At 28.4% G+C, this 21,018-nt stretch overlaps 3 protein-coding genes across 3 annotated transcripts, besides 2 other annotated features; 1 reads left to right on the top strand and 2 right to left on the bottom strand.

The window, feature by feature from the left end:
- Positions 1-8,181: 8,181 nt before the first annotated feature.
- Positions 8,182-8,187: a sequence feature (Short protein (OCT59_000036, UZN98748.1) was converted to a misc_feature.).
- A 1,503-nt stretch (positions 8,188-9,690) lies between these two features.
- Positions 9,691-9,771: a sequence feature (Short protein (OCT59_000036, UZN98748.1) was converted to a misc_feature.).
- A 1,397-nt stretch (positions 9,772-11,168) lies between these two features.
- On the bottom strand, positions 11,169-12,049 carry OCT59_000035 (uncharacterized protein; the record flags this gene model as incomplete). Its single annotated transcript, XM_066138555.1, has 6 exons — positions 11,169-11,198; positions 11,286-11,331; positions 11,405-11,434; positions 11,507-11,536; positions 11,608-11,633; positions 11,981-12,049. The coding sequence occupies 6 exons, from the start codon at positions 12,047-12,049 to the stop codon at positions 11,169-11,171; spliced, it is 231 nt and encodes a 76-aa protein (XP_065988039.1).
- A 2,198-nt stretch (positions 12,050-14,247) lies between these two features.
- Positions 14,248-16,721, top strand: OCT59_000034 (uncharacterized protein; the record flags this gene model as incomplete). The annotated part of the gene is made up of 5 exons (XM_066138554.1): positions 14,248-14,487; positions 14,869-14,946; positions 15,030-15,426; positions 15,506-16,398; positions 16,458-16,721. The coding sequence occupies 5 exons, from the start codon at positions 14,248-14,250 to the stop codon at positions 16,719-16,721; spliced, it is 1,872 nt and encodes a 623-aa protein (XP_065988038.1).
- A 470-nt stretch (positions 16,722-17,191) lies between these two features.
- On the bottom strand, positions 17,192-17,524 carry OCT59_000033 (uncharacterized protein; the record flags this gene model as incomplete). The annotated part of the gene is made up of 1 exon (XM_066138553.1): positions 17,192-17,524. The coding sequence occupies one exon, from the start codon at positions 17,522-17,524 to the stop codon at positions 17,192-17,194; it is 333 nt and encodes a 110-aa protein (XP_065988037.1).
- Positions 17,525-21,018: the final 3,494 nt, after the last annotated feature.

Below are 21,018 nucleotides of genomic sequence, written 5' to 3'. Positions count from 1 at the left end.
ATATATTCTTATTTTTAATCAGTAATTAATAATTTAAATTCAATAAAATTTAGTTTATATAGGACCTCAGACATTACATATACAACTCAGAGAGTAACTTTTTAGCAAATTGGTCTAAATTTCAAAAAAAATCACGTTTTTACAATTATTTCAGCATCCAGTGATCTAATTTATGTGAACTTTTTTTTGTTTTGTAGTCCTTATCAAACTCTACAAAATAAAAAAACATTTGCATGCATAAATCAAATTACTGGATGCTGAGATAATCACAAAAAAACTGAAAATAAAAAAAGAGCAAATTGGATCTTTTTTAGCAAAAAGTCAGTTGTGAGTTCTATAAGAGATGTCTGGAGTCCTGTTTATATTAATAAAAAGAAATTTAATAATAAATTTTATAGTGTTAAATCTAAAATCAGAAAATTTTAAATAAAAAATTTTTTTATGATTCAATTTTAATAAAATTAAAAATATATTATCTATTTATCATAAGTAATCGATTTATTAAATAAAAACATTTTCTCAATTTTTTCAGATTACATAAACATTACGTGATACATATGTATTAATCATTTTTTATATACAGTTAGCTCACGTTATAACAAATGCTAATCTGACTTTTGTTATAGAAAATTTGGTAACACCATAACAGATTTTTTTGACATTCATATAGTAAAATTTGGATATTATATAACAAATTTTTATTAAAAATTTGTTAAATATTTTAAAGTAAATTTATGTAAATAAATGTAATTATAATATATTTATATTATTTATTATTAAATATAATACAATTATTATATTATATATTGTAAATATTAATGAAATTAAGAGATACTACTAATAAAATTATTAAGATTCGTTTATTTTGCAGAAATAAAACATTATTTTAATGCCTTCTTTTTAAGTTTTTTAATTCATCTTATTTCTTTTTTTTCATATTGAATTTATGCTTATTACTACTAAATACAAAATCGTTTTATTATAATGTTTAATGGACGCTATGAATAATGGATAGTAAAAGATCAGAATTTGATTGCTTACTCTGCTTATTTATGATTATTGGGAAAAACTACTTTTAAAATTTTTTCATTGGATATCATTTCTGTTGTAAATTCAAATTCATTATATTGAATAAATTCATCAGTAATTAAAGGATTTTCAAGATTAAGTTTATTAATTAAATTTTGAACTTAACTTTGTTACATTTCGTTTGTATATATTAGAAAACTTGTATTTTAGCATAAATCTATATCAATTTTACTTTCATTATCTTTAGGTAAAATATCTGCTTTTAACCAGCAATTTTCAATTTTAGTAAATTGAATAATATTATTCCATGTATGAGTGACATATTTAATGCACTTTTTAATATTAATTTCAATAGGATTAATGTCAAATTTATTATAATTATCAAAGGATTTAAAATGATTTTGCAATAATAATTTTTGGTATTATGCTTGAAATAAAATTAATTTTTTATAGAATTTGAAATTATTAAAATGTAGGATATAGATTTGAAATTAAAGTATAAATTCAATTATCTTAAAAATGTTAATAATTCCTTGATCACATAGTTGAAGGTATGAAGTGGTATTTGGAGGAAGGAATTCAATTTTAATATTAATTAATTTTGTATTTTTATTGAGAAAATGAGTTAGTACATTATCAACAAGAAGAATGATATTTCAATTCTGTACTCTTATTTGAATATCAAACCTTTTAAGATATACGTTCCAGATCGATACTTACATCCAACTTTTTGAATTTCAATAATAATTTACTGGAAAAGTATACTAGTCAAATGATGTTAAATCAGGGACCAATCAGGTAATCAAATTCCACCCGATTGGTCACTATTTTTTTAAAATTATCATCAATCGGTAAATCTGATTGCTGCCAAAAAATAGTGCAAAAGAAGAATATTTAGGTACTAATCGGGATATTCAATAGAGTACAATCAGGTATTAATAGTTACCAATAGAATATTTACTATTTGACATATTAGTATACTGATTGATAACTTTTTAATTAATTTATAACAATAAGAAATCTTTTGATTATCATACACCTTAGCTTATTTTAATTTTGCAATAATAATAAATTAATTATATTTTATTTTTTTGCTTTATTAAAATTATACATTAAATATTATCATATTAAATATCTAATATCTACAGTCAGTGTTGAAAATTCAAATTTTAAATTATGTGCAGAATGCGCACATTCATCAGTAAATTTTTTAAGACACAGATCCTTAAAGATTTTATAAATTGCTATAAAATCCTTAGGGATCTGGTATTTTATAGATTCCTTAAAAATCCCTTAACAAATCTTAAGGATCTTTAAAGATTCTGTAACTTATAGGATCTTTAAGGATTCCTAATAAAAAAACTTTAAGGATTCTTCTATACTAAAAATCAATTTTATTTTCACGTAAAATGATCTACAAATGTGTTACAAAGCTATTTCGATATCATGTGATTTATCGATTCAAAAATAAAGTTTTAAAAAAAATTAATTGATCTTTTTTTTCTCTTTTACCCTTCATACGTAATTTTCCTTTTCTTCTTCTTTTACATATTCTTTCCTATATACTTTTCTCTTTCTCTTTTCATACTTTTTTAAAAAAACTTAACATTTTTTCTACCTTTTTTAGGTGACTTTCAAGCTCTTTGAATATAGTGTTATGGTAGATATTTTTTTCATTTTTTCATTATTTACTTTAATGAACATTACTAATTTATTTTTTCTTTTTTTAGGATTTATTTTCGATTTTATAGATATGAAAACGTGGTGAGTAAAAAGTTGAAAAAAATTACTATTTAGCGAACATTACTAATTGTTTGTCTTCTTTTTTTTTAGGTATTTGTTTGAGTTTTCCAATGCGGAATTAAGTAAGTAAAAAACTTTTTAATTTTTCTTTATTTTCTTAGTAGATTTTTTCAACATGAATATTCATTAAGAAAAAGATTTTTATTATTTTTTTTTTATTTTAATGAACATTACTAAATGTTCGTTTATTTCTTTTTTTTAAGTAGTTTCTTATAATCTCTCTAGATGTTGGTAGGATTTGACAGGTACCAAAAAAAATTTTTTTTCTTTTTTTTTAACGAATTCTAATTGTTTATTATTTTCTTATTTTAGGTATTTTTAAGACATTGGATACGAAAATTTGGTAATTAAAAAAAAATATATATTTAATTTTTTTATTTTAATAACTTTTTCTTTTTTTTAATGGTTTTTAAGTTTTCTAAATGTGGTATTATGGAATACTGGTAAGTAAAAGAAAAAATATATATATATATTTTTATATTAACAAATATTACTAATGAACTATTCATTTTTTATTAAGATGATATTATCAGAATATCATAGATTATATGACTTATTAATCTATCGATAATCTTTTTTTTAAAGCTTTTTTTTTTAACTGAATCATTAAAAAAAAATTACTTTTTTTATGTTTAATTTTTAAAAAAAAATCATTTATTTTTATTTTAAATGATTTTTTTTAAAAAATATTTTCTGAATTACTTAAAAAGAAACTTTCTTTAAACCTGTTTTTCTTTAGAGACGGCCTGTACTTAGATTTTAGCATGGAATTCTGAAATGGTAAGTTAAAGAGTTACATGTTTTATATTATAAAAACGTCCTAATGTTTCTTTTTATTTTTTTTCTTAAAGACAGGCTTCTAAAGGTCTAAATTTTTGAATGGTAAATTTAAAATGAGGTTTGTGTCTTTCAAAAATTCATGGTACTTCAGCTCTTTAGACACGAAATTTTTTAGACTTTGAGTCTTTAGGCTTCGATATTTTATTATGCATCAGTAGGTAAGGTTTCAAAAATTTGAAAAGCAAATTTTTTTTCAATTTTTTTTAAAAAAATCTTATTTTTTTACTGGCTTTGGGTGGTCTTTTGAGAATTGAAAAGAACTAAAGGTTCGTAATTTAATATTACAAACTTAATTTTTTTTTATTTTATTTTTTTTTACTAACCGTTTTTATTTATTTATTTTTTTATAGGTTTCAGATGGATTTTGATTGAAAAGAGAAAAGATTCATGAATTGTAAGTATGAATCAAATTTTAGTTTTTTTTTGCTTTTTTTAATAAAATGTAACGTTTTTATTTATTATTTTTTTATAGATTTTGTATGACTTCTGACAGAAAAAAACTAAGATTTGTAAGTATTACGAACTTAGTTTTTTTTACTTTTTAATAAAATAGAACGATTTACTAAATACTAATCATTCTTTTTTTATAGGTTTTGGATGGACTTTTGACAGAAAAAAATAAGATTCGTAGGTATTGTGAACTTAGTTTTTTTTATTGTTTATTTTAATAAAGTGATAACTCTACCACTTATTTTATTTTTTTTTTATAGATTTTGGATGGATTTCAATTGAAAATTGTAAGTATTATGAACTTAGCCTTTTTCTAATAAAGTGATTTACTAACTATTATTCAATATTATTTTATTTTTTTTTCTATAGGTTTCTGGTGGATTTCAATAGAAAATGAACTAAGAATCATAAATACTATGAGTCACGATTGAATCTTAGTCTTTTGTTATTTTTTTTACATTTAATAGAAACAGTTTACTAACTGTTCTTTTATTATTTTGTAGGCTTTAGATGGATTTTCAAAGATGGAAAAAGATTTGTAAATTTTAATATTCTTGTTTTGTTTTTTTTTTATAAATTTATTAACTATTCTTATTATTTTTTTTAGAAGTTAAAGGAAACTCACAACTAAACAAAACAAACTTATTTATTCACTTAGTACCAATAGTACATATTTAAAGGAATGTTATTTTTAAATTTTTATAAAAATGAGTAATAAATTAACAAAAACATGAATTTATAATTATATTTATTTTAATCAAAATTTTAAGCCAAAGAAATAATTTTTCGTGCTAATTGTAAAAATATTATTAATTAAAGAGAATACTATGTAATAATATAATTAATTATAAATTATATACAAATAAATATACAAATAAAATAATTTTAAATAATAAATAAAAAATAAAATAAATAAATAAAATTAATAAATAAATATAAAAAATATCCTTAAGGATTCCTTACAAGTCGAAAGCTGAAAAATCAGGCATATACCCTATTGGTAACTATTAAACTAATAGGTTAGCCAAAAATTAGTAATCAATAGGGCATATACCCAGTTGATAACTATGTAAAAATTTAGGCTATCCAGATTGAAAGAATAAATTTTATATCGAAATGTTTTTTAATGTTTCAAAATTTTACTTTAATCAGAACGTTTATTAACGTTCTGATTTTTTGACTTTTTTATCAAAACATTAAAAAACATTTCAAAATTTTATTTTAAAAAAATTTATCAAAACGTTTGTTAACGTTCAGATCTTTTGATTTTTTTAGCGAAATGTTTTTTAACATTTTGATTCATTTTTTTTCTTTAATTTTATATCGAAACATTAATTAACGTTTCAAATTTTAATTTTTCTTTATATCAAAACGTTTTTTAATGTTTTGATTTTATTTTTGATTTTTAAATGAAATGTTTTTAACGTTTCAAATTTTTTTTTAATTTTTTTTCATATCGAAACGTTAATTAATATTTCAAGTCATTTTTTTTCTTTAATTTTATATCAAAACGTTAATTAACATTTTGAATTTTGAATTTTTCTTTATATCAAAATGTTTTTTAATGTTTCAATTTTATTTTTGATGTTTAAACGAACCATTTTTAACATTTTAAATTTTTGATTTTTTTCATATCGAACCATTTTTAACGTTTTGATTCATTTTTTTTTGTGAATTTTATATCAAAACATTAATTAATGTTTTGAATTTTTAATTTTTTTTATATCGAAACATTTTTTAGCGTTTTGATTTTATTTTTAATTCTTCTTATCAGAACGTTTATTAACATTCCGATAGTGTTTGGAATCGAATATATTCGAATATACTTGAGTATTCATTTAAATTTATAAAGTGTATTCGAATAATATTTGAATAAGTTAAATCTCCTTTTATAGTAATGATTTACATAATTTTTAGCCTGAATTATGATTTTAACTCAGTTAAATTTAAGGATTTAATGCTGAATTAGAATTTTAACTATACTATATCTGGCTAAATGAATACTTGAATAACCACTATGCTTATTCGAATACTCGAATATACTTAAGTTATTCGAATAACTGTTACATGATTCCAAACATTACATTCCGATTTTTTTGATTTTTTTTATCGTAGGGTTCTGGCAGTTTCTAGACGAATTTCAAAAGTAAAACTTCAAATTTTTTATTTTATTTTTATTTTATTTTAGTGAAATGTTACTAACATTTTGATTTTTATTTTATTTTATAGGCTTACAGCTTTTCAGGCACCTTCTGGACAGAATTTCAAAGGTAAAATTTGAAATTCTGTTTTTTTTTTGTATTTTTTTTATTTAGTGAAATGTTAACTAACATTTTGTCTTTTTTTTTAAGGACAGAAAACCGGAGTAAGGACTGAGTCTTCCATTTTGAAGTAAAACTTTGAATTTTTTTTAAAGGAAGCTGAAAGACAAGTTTCGGACTTCCATATTGAAGGTAAATTTAACCTTCTAATTTTTTTTTCTTTTTTATTTAAATAAACATTCACTAACATTCGTATCTCTTTTTTTTAGGTAAAGGAAGCCTTCTACTTCAAAAAAAATTAAAATTTTTTTTTAATTAATTTATTGACGAATGTTAATTAATGTTCGTACAGTCAACTCCCTCTATAGTCACTCCCGTTATAGTCACATTCTACTATATAGTCACACCAGTTGAATGTTCAAAACACTTTATTATTAAAATTTATCCTATATAGTCACAATCTATCTATAGTCACTATCACACCTATCCTCAAAAATCTTATATTAAAAAGAACCGTTTATAATCGCAGTTATATAAAGAATATATTAAATAACTTGGCATCTAATAATCGTACAAAGATGTATCATAGCTTGTTAGAATCGTCTCACTGAGACGAATCGAATGGTGGTAGTTTTATCCTTTTCCGATCACTGGCTGACGAGTTATTCAACAAAATGTTGAACATCGGCATTATAATATTTCTTGATTTACGTTTACTGCGCCATTTAACATTTTGCTAGATTTCTCAGTACCTAGTGATTGTAAAAAGACGATTTATAGGGGTTGGTCACCCTATCTCAGTGGTTAGTCACTGAGACCCTCATTAAGCCTGAGTATGGTGAGGTCGCAGGTTCAATTCCCATGACCACGGAAATAAAAAGAATTTTACTGCGACGCTACAACCAATAGCGTGAAGGTACAGGGATTAGTGTAGTTGGACTGCATCATGGTGAATTAGTGTGTACAGTTAGGCTGCACATTTCAACTAAGGGTCATGGTGTCCTTCTAACGTTCCCTATGAGGCCATTGGCACGTGCGCAGTCCCTGTCCCTGCGTCACTACTATACCTGGACTTCCTGTCCGGGTGGTCACTCCACGATACCACTTGGGGTCAGTAATGGCTAGATGGTCGTCCTAGATGGTAAAGCTGAGGGTGCAATGTCTTAGTGGTAGTTAGACCTTCTGTTAGGTCTTAGACCAACCAAGGTGTTCGTGCACGTAACAGGTAGCTATTTTGCGGCTTGATTCCCTACTCTTTGGCCCTAGGCTTAGATCTCTAGGTGGTTGATACCCACCATAAGGGGTGATCCTGGACAGATGCCTGCTACTTCCTGTCCGAGTGGTCACTACAAAGTATACCACTTGGGGTAAACAACTGTACTATCGGTGCTAGGTAATCGCGGGCTGTAGTGGCTGAGTGAGACTTAGTACCTAAAATGGTGGTATGGAAGGGTACTAGATGGTTGATGTTACCTGTCGAAAGTCCTCCATGAAAGTAGATGCTCTCTAAAGGTCGTAAAATAAATTGAGTATCAGTATCATGCAATGGGTATAGGATGAGTAGGCGGCGTGTACCTAGCTTCAGATCAGCCTTAAATGGCCCGATGGGGGATGTCTTCTATAGTGGTGCTGTTACCTGAGGAATTAAGTACTCGGTATAATGGTTGCCCATTGAAGATGATAGGACACAGACCCGAGATTAGTCTCAAAAAGAGGCAATGGGTGGTCTGGCCGTAAACATAGCAAAGTAAAAAGACGATTTATAGCTCGTTGGAATCGCCTCATCGAGACGAATCGAATGGTGGTAAGCTCATCTCTCTGTGATCAATATTGACGGAGTTATTACTTAAAACCCATTTAATATTTTTTAATTTCGGAAATTGATCTAGTGATTGGATTTCGATGTATCTTATACCATTAGAACCGTCTCATCAAGACGAATCGAATGGCGGTAAGATCATCTCTCTACAATTAATATTGGCAGAGTTATTACACAAAAACCATTAATATTTTTTTAATTTCGGAAATTAATCTAGTGATTGGATTTCGACGTATTTTATACCATTAGAACCGTCTCATCAAGACGAATCGAATGGCGGTAAGATCATCACTCTACGATTAATATTGGCGAAGTTATGATACAATAAAGTTTTAAGTATAATTCTGGCTAAAATTATGTTAATTTTTGGCAGGAATTATGATATACAAATATAAGAAATTTTTTATATAGTCACATCTCTTTATAATCACCAAATATGGACTGTCCCAAATGTGTGACTATAAAGAGAGTTGACTGTATTTCTTTTTTTTTTAAATAAAAGAAGCTTTTTGGACTCCCATTTCAAAAATAAACCCTTTTGAAAAAAATTAAATTATTTTTTTTAATTAATTATTGATGAATATTAACTAATGTTTGTATTTTTTTTTTAGATAAAGAAAGCCTTCTGGACTCCTATTTTTTATCTTCGAAAAAAATTAATTTTTTTTTGACTAATTAATAAACGTTAACTAATGTTCATATTTTTTTTAGATAATAAGTAAGGTTTAATTTAAAAATCAAGCCTTATTAATACTAATTTAAATTAAGTAGTATTAAGAATTTTAACTTTATTTTTCTATTTTGTAGGTATCAATTGGAGCCTTTGGAACGGTAAGTTTTGAAAAGTTTTGTTTATTCTTTTCAAAACTTAAAAAATAATTTTTTTTTTTAACTTTATTTTCTATTTTGTAGTTATCAGTTAGGATTTTTGAAATAGTAAGTTTCGAAAAGTTTATTCAAAACTTTAATTTTTTTTTAATTTTAATTTTTTTTCTTTATTTTGTAAGTATCGGTTGGGACCTTTGGGCGAAATAGTAAGTTTTAAAAGTTTTATTTACTTTCAAAACTAATTATTTTTTTAATTTTTTTCTTTATTTTATAGGTATCGGTTGAAACCTTTAAGCAGAATAGTAAATTTCAAATGTTTACTTTCAAAACTTCAATTAATTTTAAAATTTTTTTTTTTCTATTTTGTAGGTATCAGTTAGGATCTTTTTGAGCAGAATAGTAAATTTTGTTTTCTTTAACTTTTACAAATAATCGATTATTTTCATCATTTCCTTCAAATATTCTACCAAGACGTGTGAAAGTATTATTTACTTTCAAAACTTCAATTATTTTTTTTTAATTTTTTTTTTCTATTTTGTAGGTATCAGTTGGGACCTTTGGGCAGAATGGTAAATTTCAAAAAGAAATATTTTCTTTTTGAAACTTCAATTATTTTTTTGTTTTTTAATAGAACTTTACTAACGTATTTTCTTTTTATAGTCTATGGTTTCTTGGGTGTTTCCTGAATGGAACTTCGAAAGTATTCTTCAAAGTTCTTTAAAATTTTATTCTTTTTCCTAACGAAACATTACTAACTAACTGAACGTTTTCGCTTTTCTACTTTTTGTAGGACTACAAGTTCCTGAGCCTAAACACGAATTTAAATAGTTGTTTGTTGAAATTAAACCAACTGGAACAATGTCTAAACCATTAACAACAAATAGTAGAGAAAAGAGTAAATTAGCTTTAGTTTTTAGTACAGAAATGTAGAGAAAATGATGTTAATGTAATTAATTAATTGCGTGTAATATAAATCTAATATAATAAATTGATAAATTAAGTAGCAATTTGGAATTAATCGAAAGCATGTATTGATTCTATATTTTAATTTTTTTTTACAATCAGATATAGCCTATTGATTACTTTTTAATAAATTATATGTATAAATTAATATAATTAACCAAAATGACATCAATCGGTAAGCTACCTAATAAGAAAAATGGATAACAATAGGTTAATCTAACAAGTAAATAAAAAAAAGCTGGATAACAATAAGGTTAATCCTATTAATATTCAGTTACAAACAAATAGGTACCCTATTGATAACCTTACCCTGCATAATTGAGGCCATTTTATAATTACCAATCAGGCACCCTGCAAAAATAAATAAAAAAAATTGGGGACCATCTAAATTCTTTTAGGATAACCTAGATGGTCCCCAATTTGGCAGCTTTTGATCTATACCTTAATGGTAAACTTAAGATCCTTAAGAATTCTATAGAATTCTTTTAATAAGAAATCCTCACTGATGGTGAAGGATCTTCACTAATTACAAGATTTTTGGAATTTCTGAAGATCTGTACTTTAAAAAATTTACTAATGTTATTTAAAATTTTTATATGTGCAAATTCATATATAATGTGCAGAAATGTGTAAAATATACAAGAATGTATTAGATATGCAAATTTTTGTGTGTGCAAAGTACATGTAGGTGTTGGATCTAAATAAATTAAGGTTCAAACAGGTCATCAACTGTATATATTATTGAAGACTCTCAAAATAAAAAAAATCTAATATTTAAAAAACACTGCAATCACGTGGGCGTTATGTTTAGACTATCCACATAAATAACTATTTACAAATTATGTAACCGCAGTGCATGACCACATGATGCAATAACAATAAAAATATGTTACGGGCAGCTACGCGTAACTTTTACTTTTTATTTCCTTTCCCTTTCTTCAACAACAAAAAAAAAGAAGCAAAAAAAAAAGAACCCACCGCGCATACCTAAATGGAAAGAGAGTAGAGGTTAAAACGAACGAAAAACAAAACAAAACAAACAAAAAACGAAAACAAGTCACACCTTAGAGCCGAAGAGCCAGACCTAAAATGGAGAGAGTAAAGGTAAGAACGAGCGAAAAGCGAAACAAAACAAACAACACAAACAAAACGAAACAAAAAACGCACCTTAGGCCTTAGGGTCGAAGAGCCGAAAGAACCGGGACCTAAATGGAGAGGGTAGAGGTTATAACGAATGAAAAACGAAATGAAACAAAATAAAGCGGAACAAGCGAAAACAAAGAAAGACTTACCTGGAATCTCGCGTTAAAAAGAGGACTGACCAAAAAGAGGACTGACCTAAAGAAAAAAAAAAGAAAAGGTTAGCAACCTCTAACTAAAGGGAAAATGAAAGAAAGAGGGCTCTACCTACCCGGATTCCGATGCTGAAAAGAGGACTGACCTAAAGAAAAAAAAACGAAGGAGTTAGCAACCTCTAACTAAAGGAAAGCGAAAGAAAAAGTGCTCTACCTACCCGGATTCCGATGCTGAAAAAAGGACTGACCTAAAGAAAAAAAAGAGAGAGGTTAGAAACTTCTAACGAAAGGGAAATTGAAAGAAAGAGAAAATACGAACCCGATAGAAGAATACCGAATACTGACCTATAAAAAAAGAAAAAGAATCCTGAAAGCGTCGTCCTACAAGAAAGAGAATCCCGAAGCGTCGTCCTACAAGAAAGAGAATCCTGAAGCGTCGTCCTACAAGAAGAATCCCGAAGCGTCGTCCTACAAGAAAGAGAATACCGAACTGACCTACAAAAAAGAAAAGAACTCTATAGCTATGGTACGTATTTTTTTCCTGACCCAAGATCAGCGAAATTTTAGGTTATGAATTTTTTACTGACCCAGTTATTGCACGACATCGTCGTTAGTCCGAAACGAAAGGTATAGACGATGAACATCGAACATGCAACTCTCGAAGACCCATAAGCTTTGACGTTTATTTCAACCTCGGTTTCTTGTGATGGTTGGGATTGAGGTTGAGAATTTCCTTGATCATCCAAAATATCCAAATTCATTTGATTATTCGAAACTGAAGTACTTGGTGATGATAACAAGGATATGAACGACCTACAAAAAAAAGAAAGAATCTCAGAGCGAAAAAAGCACCGAACTGAACCTACGAACTGATCTACAAAAAAAGAAAAAGAAGAAGAGAATCCCGGGGCATCATCCTACAAGAAAGAGAATACCGAACTGACCTACAAAAAAAAAAGAATCCCGTAGCGTCGTCCTGCAAGAAAGTACCGACCTATCAAAAAAAGAAAAAGGATCCAACGCCCTACAAAAAAAGGGGTCCTGACTGATAAAAAGAAAAAAAAATAAAATGGCTTTGAAGTAAGTATTCGCGTTATTTTTTATTTCTTTTTTTTTTGATTTAGGAACGCTACTAACGTTCCTTTTCCTTTCTTTTTCTTTAGGAATGAACTCGGATATTACTGGACTCAAGATTTCGGTTTTGGAGTGAGTATTTGTGTTTGTTGTTTCTTTTTCTTTTTTGATTTGGAACACTACTAATGTTCCTTTTCTTTTCTTTCTTTTTCTTTAAGGACGGACTTGGACTCCAGATTTTGGCTTTGAAGTGAGTATTTGCATTTGTTTTTTTGTTTCTTTTTTGGTATTTTTTTTGATTTAGGAACGCTACTAACGTTCCTTTTCCTTTCTTTTCTTTAGGAATGTACTCGGATATTACTGGACTCAAGATTTCGGTTTTGGAGTGAGTATTTGTGTTGTTTGTTGTTTCTTTTTCTTTTTTGATTGGAACACTACTAATGTTCCTTTTCTTTTCTTTCTTTTTCTTTAGGGACAGACTTGGATTCCAGATTTTGGCTTTGAAGTGAGTATTTGCATTTGTTTTTTTGTTTCTTTTTTGGTTTTTTTTTTGATTTGAGAACACTACTAACATTTCTGATCTGATCTTTGATTTTTGCATTTTTATTGATCTTTGTGCTCTTTATCTTTGGGATGTGATTACCTTTGATCTTATCCTTGATTTTCGCATTTTTTATTGATCTTTGTGTTCTTTATCTTTGGGATGTGGTTACCCTTTGATCTTATTTTTGATTTTCACGTTTTTTATTGATCTTTGTGCTTTTTATCTTTGGGATGTGATTCCCCTTTGATCTTATCCTTGATATTCGTGATTTTATTGATCTTTGTGTTCTTTATCTTTGGGATGTGATTCCCCTTTGATCTTATCCTTGATTTTCGCGTTTTTTATTGATCTTTGTGTTCTTTATCTTTGGGATGTGATTCCTTTTTAACCTTATCCTTGATTTTCGCGTTTTTATTGATCTTTATGTTCTTAGACAAAAAATAAAAGAGCATAACAAAAATAGTTTGAAGTCACCTTTAGCAAAACTCAAAGAATAAATAAAAAATAATTTTTTTTTTTAATTTTTAAGTAATAAAATTGAAAAGTGCGTATTACTATAAATATACGGAATTGTTATACAGACTACCCCTAACTGTTAACGTAGTTAACAGGTGAATACTAGTAATATATAATATATTATATTAAGAGTGAATTTATTTCTCATCTCAGGTGAAATTTGATATTTCTTACCCTAAAATTTTTTTTATTTTTGTTATATATTTTATATGCATTTTATAATAATAATTACATATAAAAATATCAAAAAAAATGGTGCAAAACATTTTTTTTAAAATATTGCGATTCAGTTTTTTATATTAAAATTGTATAAAAAGGTGAATTGCAATACCGCAACTAACTTTTTAAATATAAAATCAATATAAAAAGTGAATTCTGATACCGCAATTCACTTTTTATAGGACCCCGGATATCTCCAAAACAGGTCATAAGTCACACTTTCGGCAGATTGGCCCATTTTTCAGGGGCTCAAAAAATCGTTTTTTGTAAATATCTCGGCATCCAGTTAAGGATGGTGCCGTAATTGGGCAATTGTGGATTAATTGCGGATCCGCAATATTGTGGATTTGCGGATTTCAGAAGTCCAAATATCCGCAAATCCGCAAACCGCAATTATCCGCAAATCCGTAAAAAATCCGCAAATTAGCCAATTAAATACTGTATCACGATCATTACTCAATCTATATATTTATATCGAATCATCAAATTTAGTATTATTACTCACTCTATTATAATATAATCAATTTATAATGCATCAAAACATCAAAACAATTGTATCTAAATTCTTCTTTTTCTATTTACTTTTTTCAACAATTTATTATTAAAATGTCAAAAACACCTTCTTCGGCTCTTAATTTAAAGATTCGTGGAAAAAAAGTTGAGCTATTGCCTGAAGACGAAGAATTAATTTCGTTAGCACTGTCAATTATTTGGACTAAGTCTAATAAAAAAATTGAATCATGTAATTTTGACCAAGATAAAGTAAGATTATCTTTCAAAAAGAATGAGAGACGCGTTTATTTTGACTTGCAAGAATCGGCTTTAGATTTTACATTCATCAATAAGGTATTCCATAAGGCCCTTTTTAAATGATTTTGATTTCGCTTATAATTTTTTTTTCAGTCCACCTTTTTCCCTTGAATTTTCGTTTCTGGACAATTTTGTCCACTTTTTTTGTCTCGTTTCTGGACAATTTTGTCCACTTTTTTTTTGTTCTACCTTTTTCTCGTTTCTGGACAATTTTGTCCACTTTTTTCTGTTCTACCTTTTTCTCGTTTCTGGACAATTTTGTCCATTTTTTTTTGTTCCACTTTTTTCCCTTGAATTTCCGTTTCTGGACAATTTTGTCCACTTTTCGTTTCTGGACCACTTTTTTCTCTTGGTATCAGAACCATTTCATTTTAGAACAAATGATTTCATTTCTGAACAAAATTCATTACTTTTTAGGGTAATTTGGCTGAACTTGAACGCTACAAATCGCTATATGAATTATATAAAGGTAGATACGAAGTAATTCGTTTACAGGTAAATATGTGAATGAATTTTAATATTTATATCTTAATTTTGTTTATATTTTATTTGTTTATTTATATATTTTCTAATAATAGCCAGAAAATACACGTTCAACTACATCTGGTACAACTGGTAGCGTGAATGAATCATTAAGAGAATTGTTACAATATTCAACACCCGAACACACGTGCCTAGAATCCTCTTCCAGCTCGTCATTATATCTTAAACCCAACGATTCAGAACTTGCCCGTGTGTTAAACAGTGATTTATCCATAAATAATCTTTCTACTTTTGACACTGAAACAAAAATTTGGTCGAATTTGAATATACGCTGTATCGAAAAATTTGGCGGACAAGATCACATAAAAAATGATGTTTCTATTTCTGACATAATGTGGGCCAGTACAACCTTACCTGCGTACCGCAGCTGGAACACAATGAAGAATTATTATGATGACATTGATGAATGGATCGCAAAAATTAGTAGCTTCTGTAAGTTAAATTTATCAAATTCTGAAATTGTTCTTGATTATTATATTTTTCTTATAATATTTATATCTAAATTTTCTAGGTACTGCTAATGATGATGAGGATAACAATTTTCAACCTACTGAAGCTGCAAATTCAAGTTCTACTAGGGATGAATCTGGCAACAGTGAAATTAATGAATTTAACCCACCTTCACAATACAAAGTAGTTCCAGCATCAGCACGAGCATCAACCACGGAAGTTGAAACATCGATGAAACCACCAACAAGATCAATAACATCTAAAGTAAAATTAGCAACACAAGTGCCAACTAGAGAAGTGATAGTATCTATAGAACCACGGGTACCAACTTCAGAAATGAAGTCATCGGCGAAGGTACCTCCAGAAATGACATTGGCGAAATCAGCGGAATCAAGTGTGGCAGAATCACAAGTACCTTCAGAAATGGCAGTGGAGGAATCAGCAGAATCAGCAGAATCACAAGCACTAGCTTCAGAAATGGAGGAATCAGAAGAATTAGAAGCATCAACATCTGTGTCGTTATCAAAATCCATTGTACGAAAACGTAATTTCTCAGATGATAATGATGACGACGATGATAAAGCCAAATTATTAAATTCTACCCAATTGTTATTATTCAAAAAGGGAAAGAAACTTCACGATATTTTGTTAGCAGATTCATCGTTTAATGGCGAACTCATTGCTTCTGAAGAATTAAAAGTATCAGATATATCCAATGACTTAAATGAAATGCTGAAAGATGACTCAGTCAAAATCGTTGATGAGAAATCTGCTAAAGATCGAATCGATCAATGGCGAAGGCAAGAATTACAATGTGAAAATTTTGTTATAGCCGCTGAGTCTTTTAATTTATTACATTTGGTGTCCTTGGTCCAAATTTATGATGATTTATTTAAACTTGGAGAAAAATTAAGAACTGACCCTAATAATAATATAAAAACTACAAAATCTTGGGTTATTCAGTTCATGCGGTCTGTGCTTAAAATTGGCGACAAAATGGAACAAAGGAATAGGTAGGATGTGATCGATTACGAAGGTTATTTAATGAAGGAATCACGAGTACGCAACTTGCGAAAGCTGGGTGCCGTAAGTGCGATTTTTTCGTTAAACAAGAATATTATGAAGTATTTTTGTCCCAAGTTCCTACATTAGAAACTCGTCGATCAATTTCAAGTTTGTCGAACGAACGTCTTTCTGAAATCTTGTCTACTGCTAATCCAGATAGTACTGCACAAAAAAAAAGAGAAGAGTTGAATTTATGGGGAGGAATTCATTAATATAGCGGATAAATAAAAAAAATAGTGAATACATTGAATATGTTGGTTAGTGGGTAATATCATTATCAACAAAGAAGCATGTATTTTATATTGGCATAAGTTATACGCGTTAGATAGATAATTAAATGTATAGATAATTAAACGTAACATTTACATATTTTCAAATTGCACGGGGAAGCTTCTGTCCAAAGTTTCTAAAGCAAAAAAAAGTAAAGTTTTCTGATTATAAAGTGGACAATTTTGTCCAAAATAAAAAATAAAGTTTTCTGAATACAAAAGTGGACAATTTTGTCCAAAATAAATAATAAAGTTTTCTGAATACAAAAGTGGTCAATTTTGTCCAAAATAAAAAGGGAGGACAAAATTGTTGATATGCATTATAAAATACTATCAAATTTATTAGATATTAAATGTTCACAATAAGTACAAATATGAATATTATATAGGCAAAATAAAAGTAAAAAAAAGAATTAGTTTAATTGTTCCGGATCCCATTCCTCTTCACCATCACTATCATATCTTCGAGTAATAGTTGGAAGTATAGAATTATCAATAAAGACCCATGGTCCTAGATCTACCGTGCTTTCAATATCTAATGTTTCATCATTCATATTTGTTTCATCAGATTGATGTTCATTAAAACTATCATCATCATTCTCACTCATAATTTCTTCTTCTTCTTCAAATACTGTATTCAGCATGAGTTGAATATCATCATCTAACTTTGAACTGCTATCACCGTTACTTGTATAATTTAAGTCTTTTTTAGCATGTTTGAGAGAATAAAGATATATTTTCGCCATTGTCTCTATAGTTTCTGGTTGCAAATTTATACGTCTCTTACCAAAAAGCCATCCCATGGCTGAAAATAATCTTTCACAACTTGCCGAGTGTGAGTTATTGAAAATATTACTTTAGCTAGCCGCGAAAGAGAAGAAAATTTCCCATCAACTATGGAATTCCACCAATGGTAAGCTGTGTCATGAACTGAATAAGACGTGTTATATGGTTCAGAATTATCAAAGTATGCACGAAGTTGTGCATCAAGTTCTAATCCAGAATTTTTTTTATGCCCAAGGTTTTTCCAGATTCGAAGGGCACACTTTCTAAGACGCTCAAATTGATTATCACGCATTCCATGTCCTAACAAATTTGCAAATTTATATTATTAAATGAATTTAAATAACAATAAAAAAAATAATTACCTCGGTATTTAGGATGAAGGAAGAAACCTAATAAATAGATATCCTCGTCAAACTCTTTATATCTATTAAAAAAATATTTAAAATTAAACATTAATTTTGAATCTTCTATTAAAGATACTAACCTAATACATTACCGCTTATTAAAAATGCTAATACAAGAGTTTCTTAACTCTTTATAATCATCAGTTGGCATTGACTTAAAAAATGCTGCGATACGAAGAAGATGCAGATAACAATCTGCTAAAGTTACATTACTTCCTTCTAACATGAGAATTGCTTTTTTTATCGGCTCCAAAATATCTGATAAAATACGAATGTCATCAAAAACCCTTTTTTTCTTTTTTTCAAAATTGCTTTTACAGCTTCATTAGAGATTTCGCGTTCATGATTGTCCAGGACCTAATTGAATAAACATTTTTGTATTAGGTTTAATTATTATTAATTTAAATATAAAGTATACGTACATGTAATAAAGCATCTTTTAATCTGTACACCGAAGATGTACATTCATGGACTGTCATCCATCTTGTTTCGATGTACGTTTTCAGCCCTCCACCTGCAATATTTTTTGCATCAATCGCTTCTTTAAGCCAAGTGCTGGCAAGGGTTGAATTTTTGAAGTATCTTGTTAAAATATTTGCTCGTTTTACAAGACATTTAACTTGATCTACTTTGACAATATCACTACTTATCAGATTGATGCAATGGGCGATGCATCGTATATTGATAATGGATGGATATTCATTCGTGATTATTCGACGGGCACCTGCGACATTGGCAGCATTGTCACTGACAATAGCGACAATTTTGCTTATACCCACTTTACAAATTATATCATTTATAACTTTTGATAAATATTCAGCGGTATGTGAATTTTTAGAAAGGTCTTCAAGTTGTAATAGATATTCCTTTCTCGATGGTGTCAGCAAAATAAACGCCCATAAGCTATTCCCTCAAGGGTCTGTCCAACCATCAAGAGCTAATAAAAAATATATGGATAGTTATTTTTTTAATAAAATATTTTGAAGCAATTATAGAAATTATAGATTTACCGATAGTAAAATTAGACTTTTTTTCTAATTCATTGTTGACTCGTGCATTGACTCTGGATAATTCCACCTCCAATAAAGTACCGTTTAGTACTCGTCACGAAGGTGAATCGTATCCTGGCTCCAGCGCCTTTATCATGTCGATAAACCAAGGATTATCGATTGTGCTAAAGGGTATGTTGCACATCACGTAGGCTTTCGTTATCACCCGGTCTAATTCATCACTCCGTCCTTTTTCTATTTTACCTCCTCCGTAAAAATTCTTAATTCCCGTTTATCGAACCCTTTTGTTAGGATAATCTGATTCATCTTCATCTGCGCTTTTTTCCTTTTCTTTAGCAAGATTTTTCCCGACAATTTTGGCAAAATACAATGAAACATCATCGGGGCATTTTTTACAGTGGTTTGCCAAATGTGCACTGAGGACTTGGGGCCTTCCTTGTCTCCAGTATTATCGACAGTAATTACACGTCACTGAATAGTGTCCTCTCGACTGCATGTTACCTTGTATCATATGATTACACCATACATCTGATGGTGGTCGACCTTTGCTTACCTTAGAAGGACCGCTTGACATGACGTTATAAAGAGCAAAACTTGAAATTAAAAGAGTTTGTCATCAATATCGTTTTAAAGTTTGATTTAGTAGTACAAGATGTTGATTGATTAAGATCACGCCTAATTGTAAATTGTGAAGTTTAAATTTCAATAATGTGAAAATTTGTAAATTTAACTGGACAAAGAGAAAAATTGAACAAAATTGTCCAGAAACAATACGAGGAATAAGGTGATTAGAAATGATACAAGAAAAAAAAGTGGACAAAATTGTCCAGAAGCGATGAATGTCCAAAAATGATAGAAAAAAAGTGGACAAAATTGTCCAGAAGCGATTGATGTCCAAAAATGATAGAAAAAAAAGTGGACAAAATTGTCCAGAAGCGATGGATGTCCAAAAATGATAGAAAAAAAAGTGGACAAAATTGTCCAGAAGCGATGGATGTCCAAAAATGATAGAAAAAAAGTGGACAAAATTGTCCAGAAATATTACGAGTAAAAAGTGTATAAAATTGAATCAAAGAAGTCTTGGTATAGCATGATATCATCATCAGACGAAGTTGATTGTGATGAATAAATAGTATGTTTAATTCAGTATAATAACTTTGACAAAAAAAAAATTATAAAAATAACACTTCTAATTTCAACAATTTTTAATATGTCGGGATGACGAATTCTTTATTTTGAATTGATGGTTTTTTACTTGATATTATTTTATTTAACATTGCGGATTTGCGATACAGTATTGATTTGTGGATTCATTGCGAACTTGTGGATTCATTGCGGATTTGCGATACAGTATTGATTTGCGGATTCATTACGGACTTGCGGATTCATTGCGGATTTGTGATACAGTATTGATTTGCGGATTCATTACGGACTTGCAGATTCATTGCGGATTTGCGATACAGTATTGATTTGCGGATTCATTGCGGACTTGCGAATTCATTGCGGATATGCGGATTCATTGCGGATATGCGGACTCATATGCGCAATTCAATTCTTAAATCCGCAATACTGCAGATTTGGAGAAGCAATTTCGGCGCCATCCTTACATCCAGTGGTCCAATTTTGATGAACTTTTTTTTAAATTGTAGAGCTAAATGAGGGCTACAAAATAAAAAAAAGTTCATTAAAATTGAATTACTGGATGCTGAGATATTTACAAAAAACGATTTTTTGAGTTTCAGCAAAAAGGGGTGTTTTTGGCCAAAAGTCCATTATGACCTTTATATTAGATATCCGGGGTCCTCTTTTTATATATAAAAATGATATAAAAAAGTGAATTCCGATACCGCAATTCACTTTTTATATATAAAATCGATATAAAAAAGTGAATTCCAATATCGCAATTTACTTTTATTATATAAAATCAATATAAAAAGTGAATTATAATACCATAACTTACTTATTATATAAAATTATAGTTTCAGGTCAACAGGTCATTCAGGTTATACTGATGTTACAACCTGAACTGATGCTGAATTG

The sequence above is a fragment of the Rhizophagus irregularis genome, chromosome 1 (assembly GCF_026210795.1).
Source record: "Rhizophagus irregularis chromosome 1, complete sequence".
In the NCBI taxonomy this organism is placed as follows: domain Eukaryota; kingdom Fungi; phylum Glomeromycota; class Glomeromycetes; order Glomerales; family Glomeraceae; genus Rhizophagus; species Rhizophagus irregularis.
Note: the sequence above shows the minus strand (reverse complement) of the source record. Positions and strands in the feature narration are given on the sequence as shown.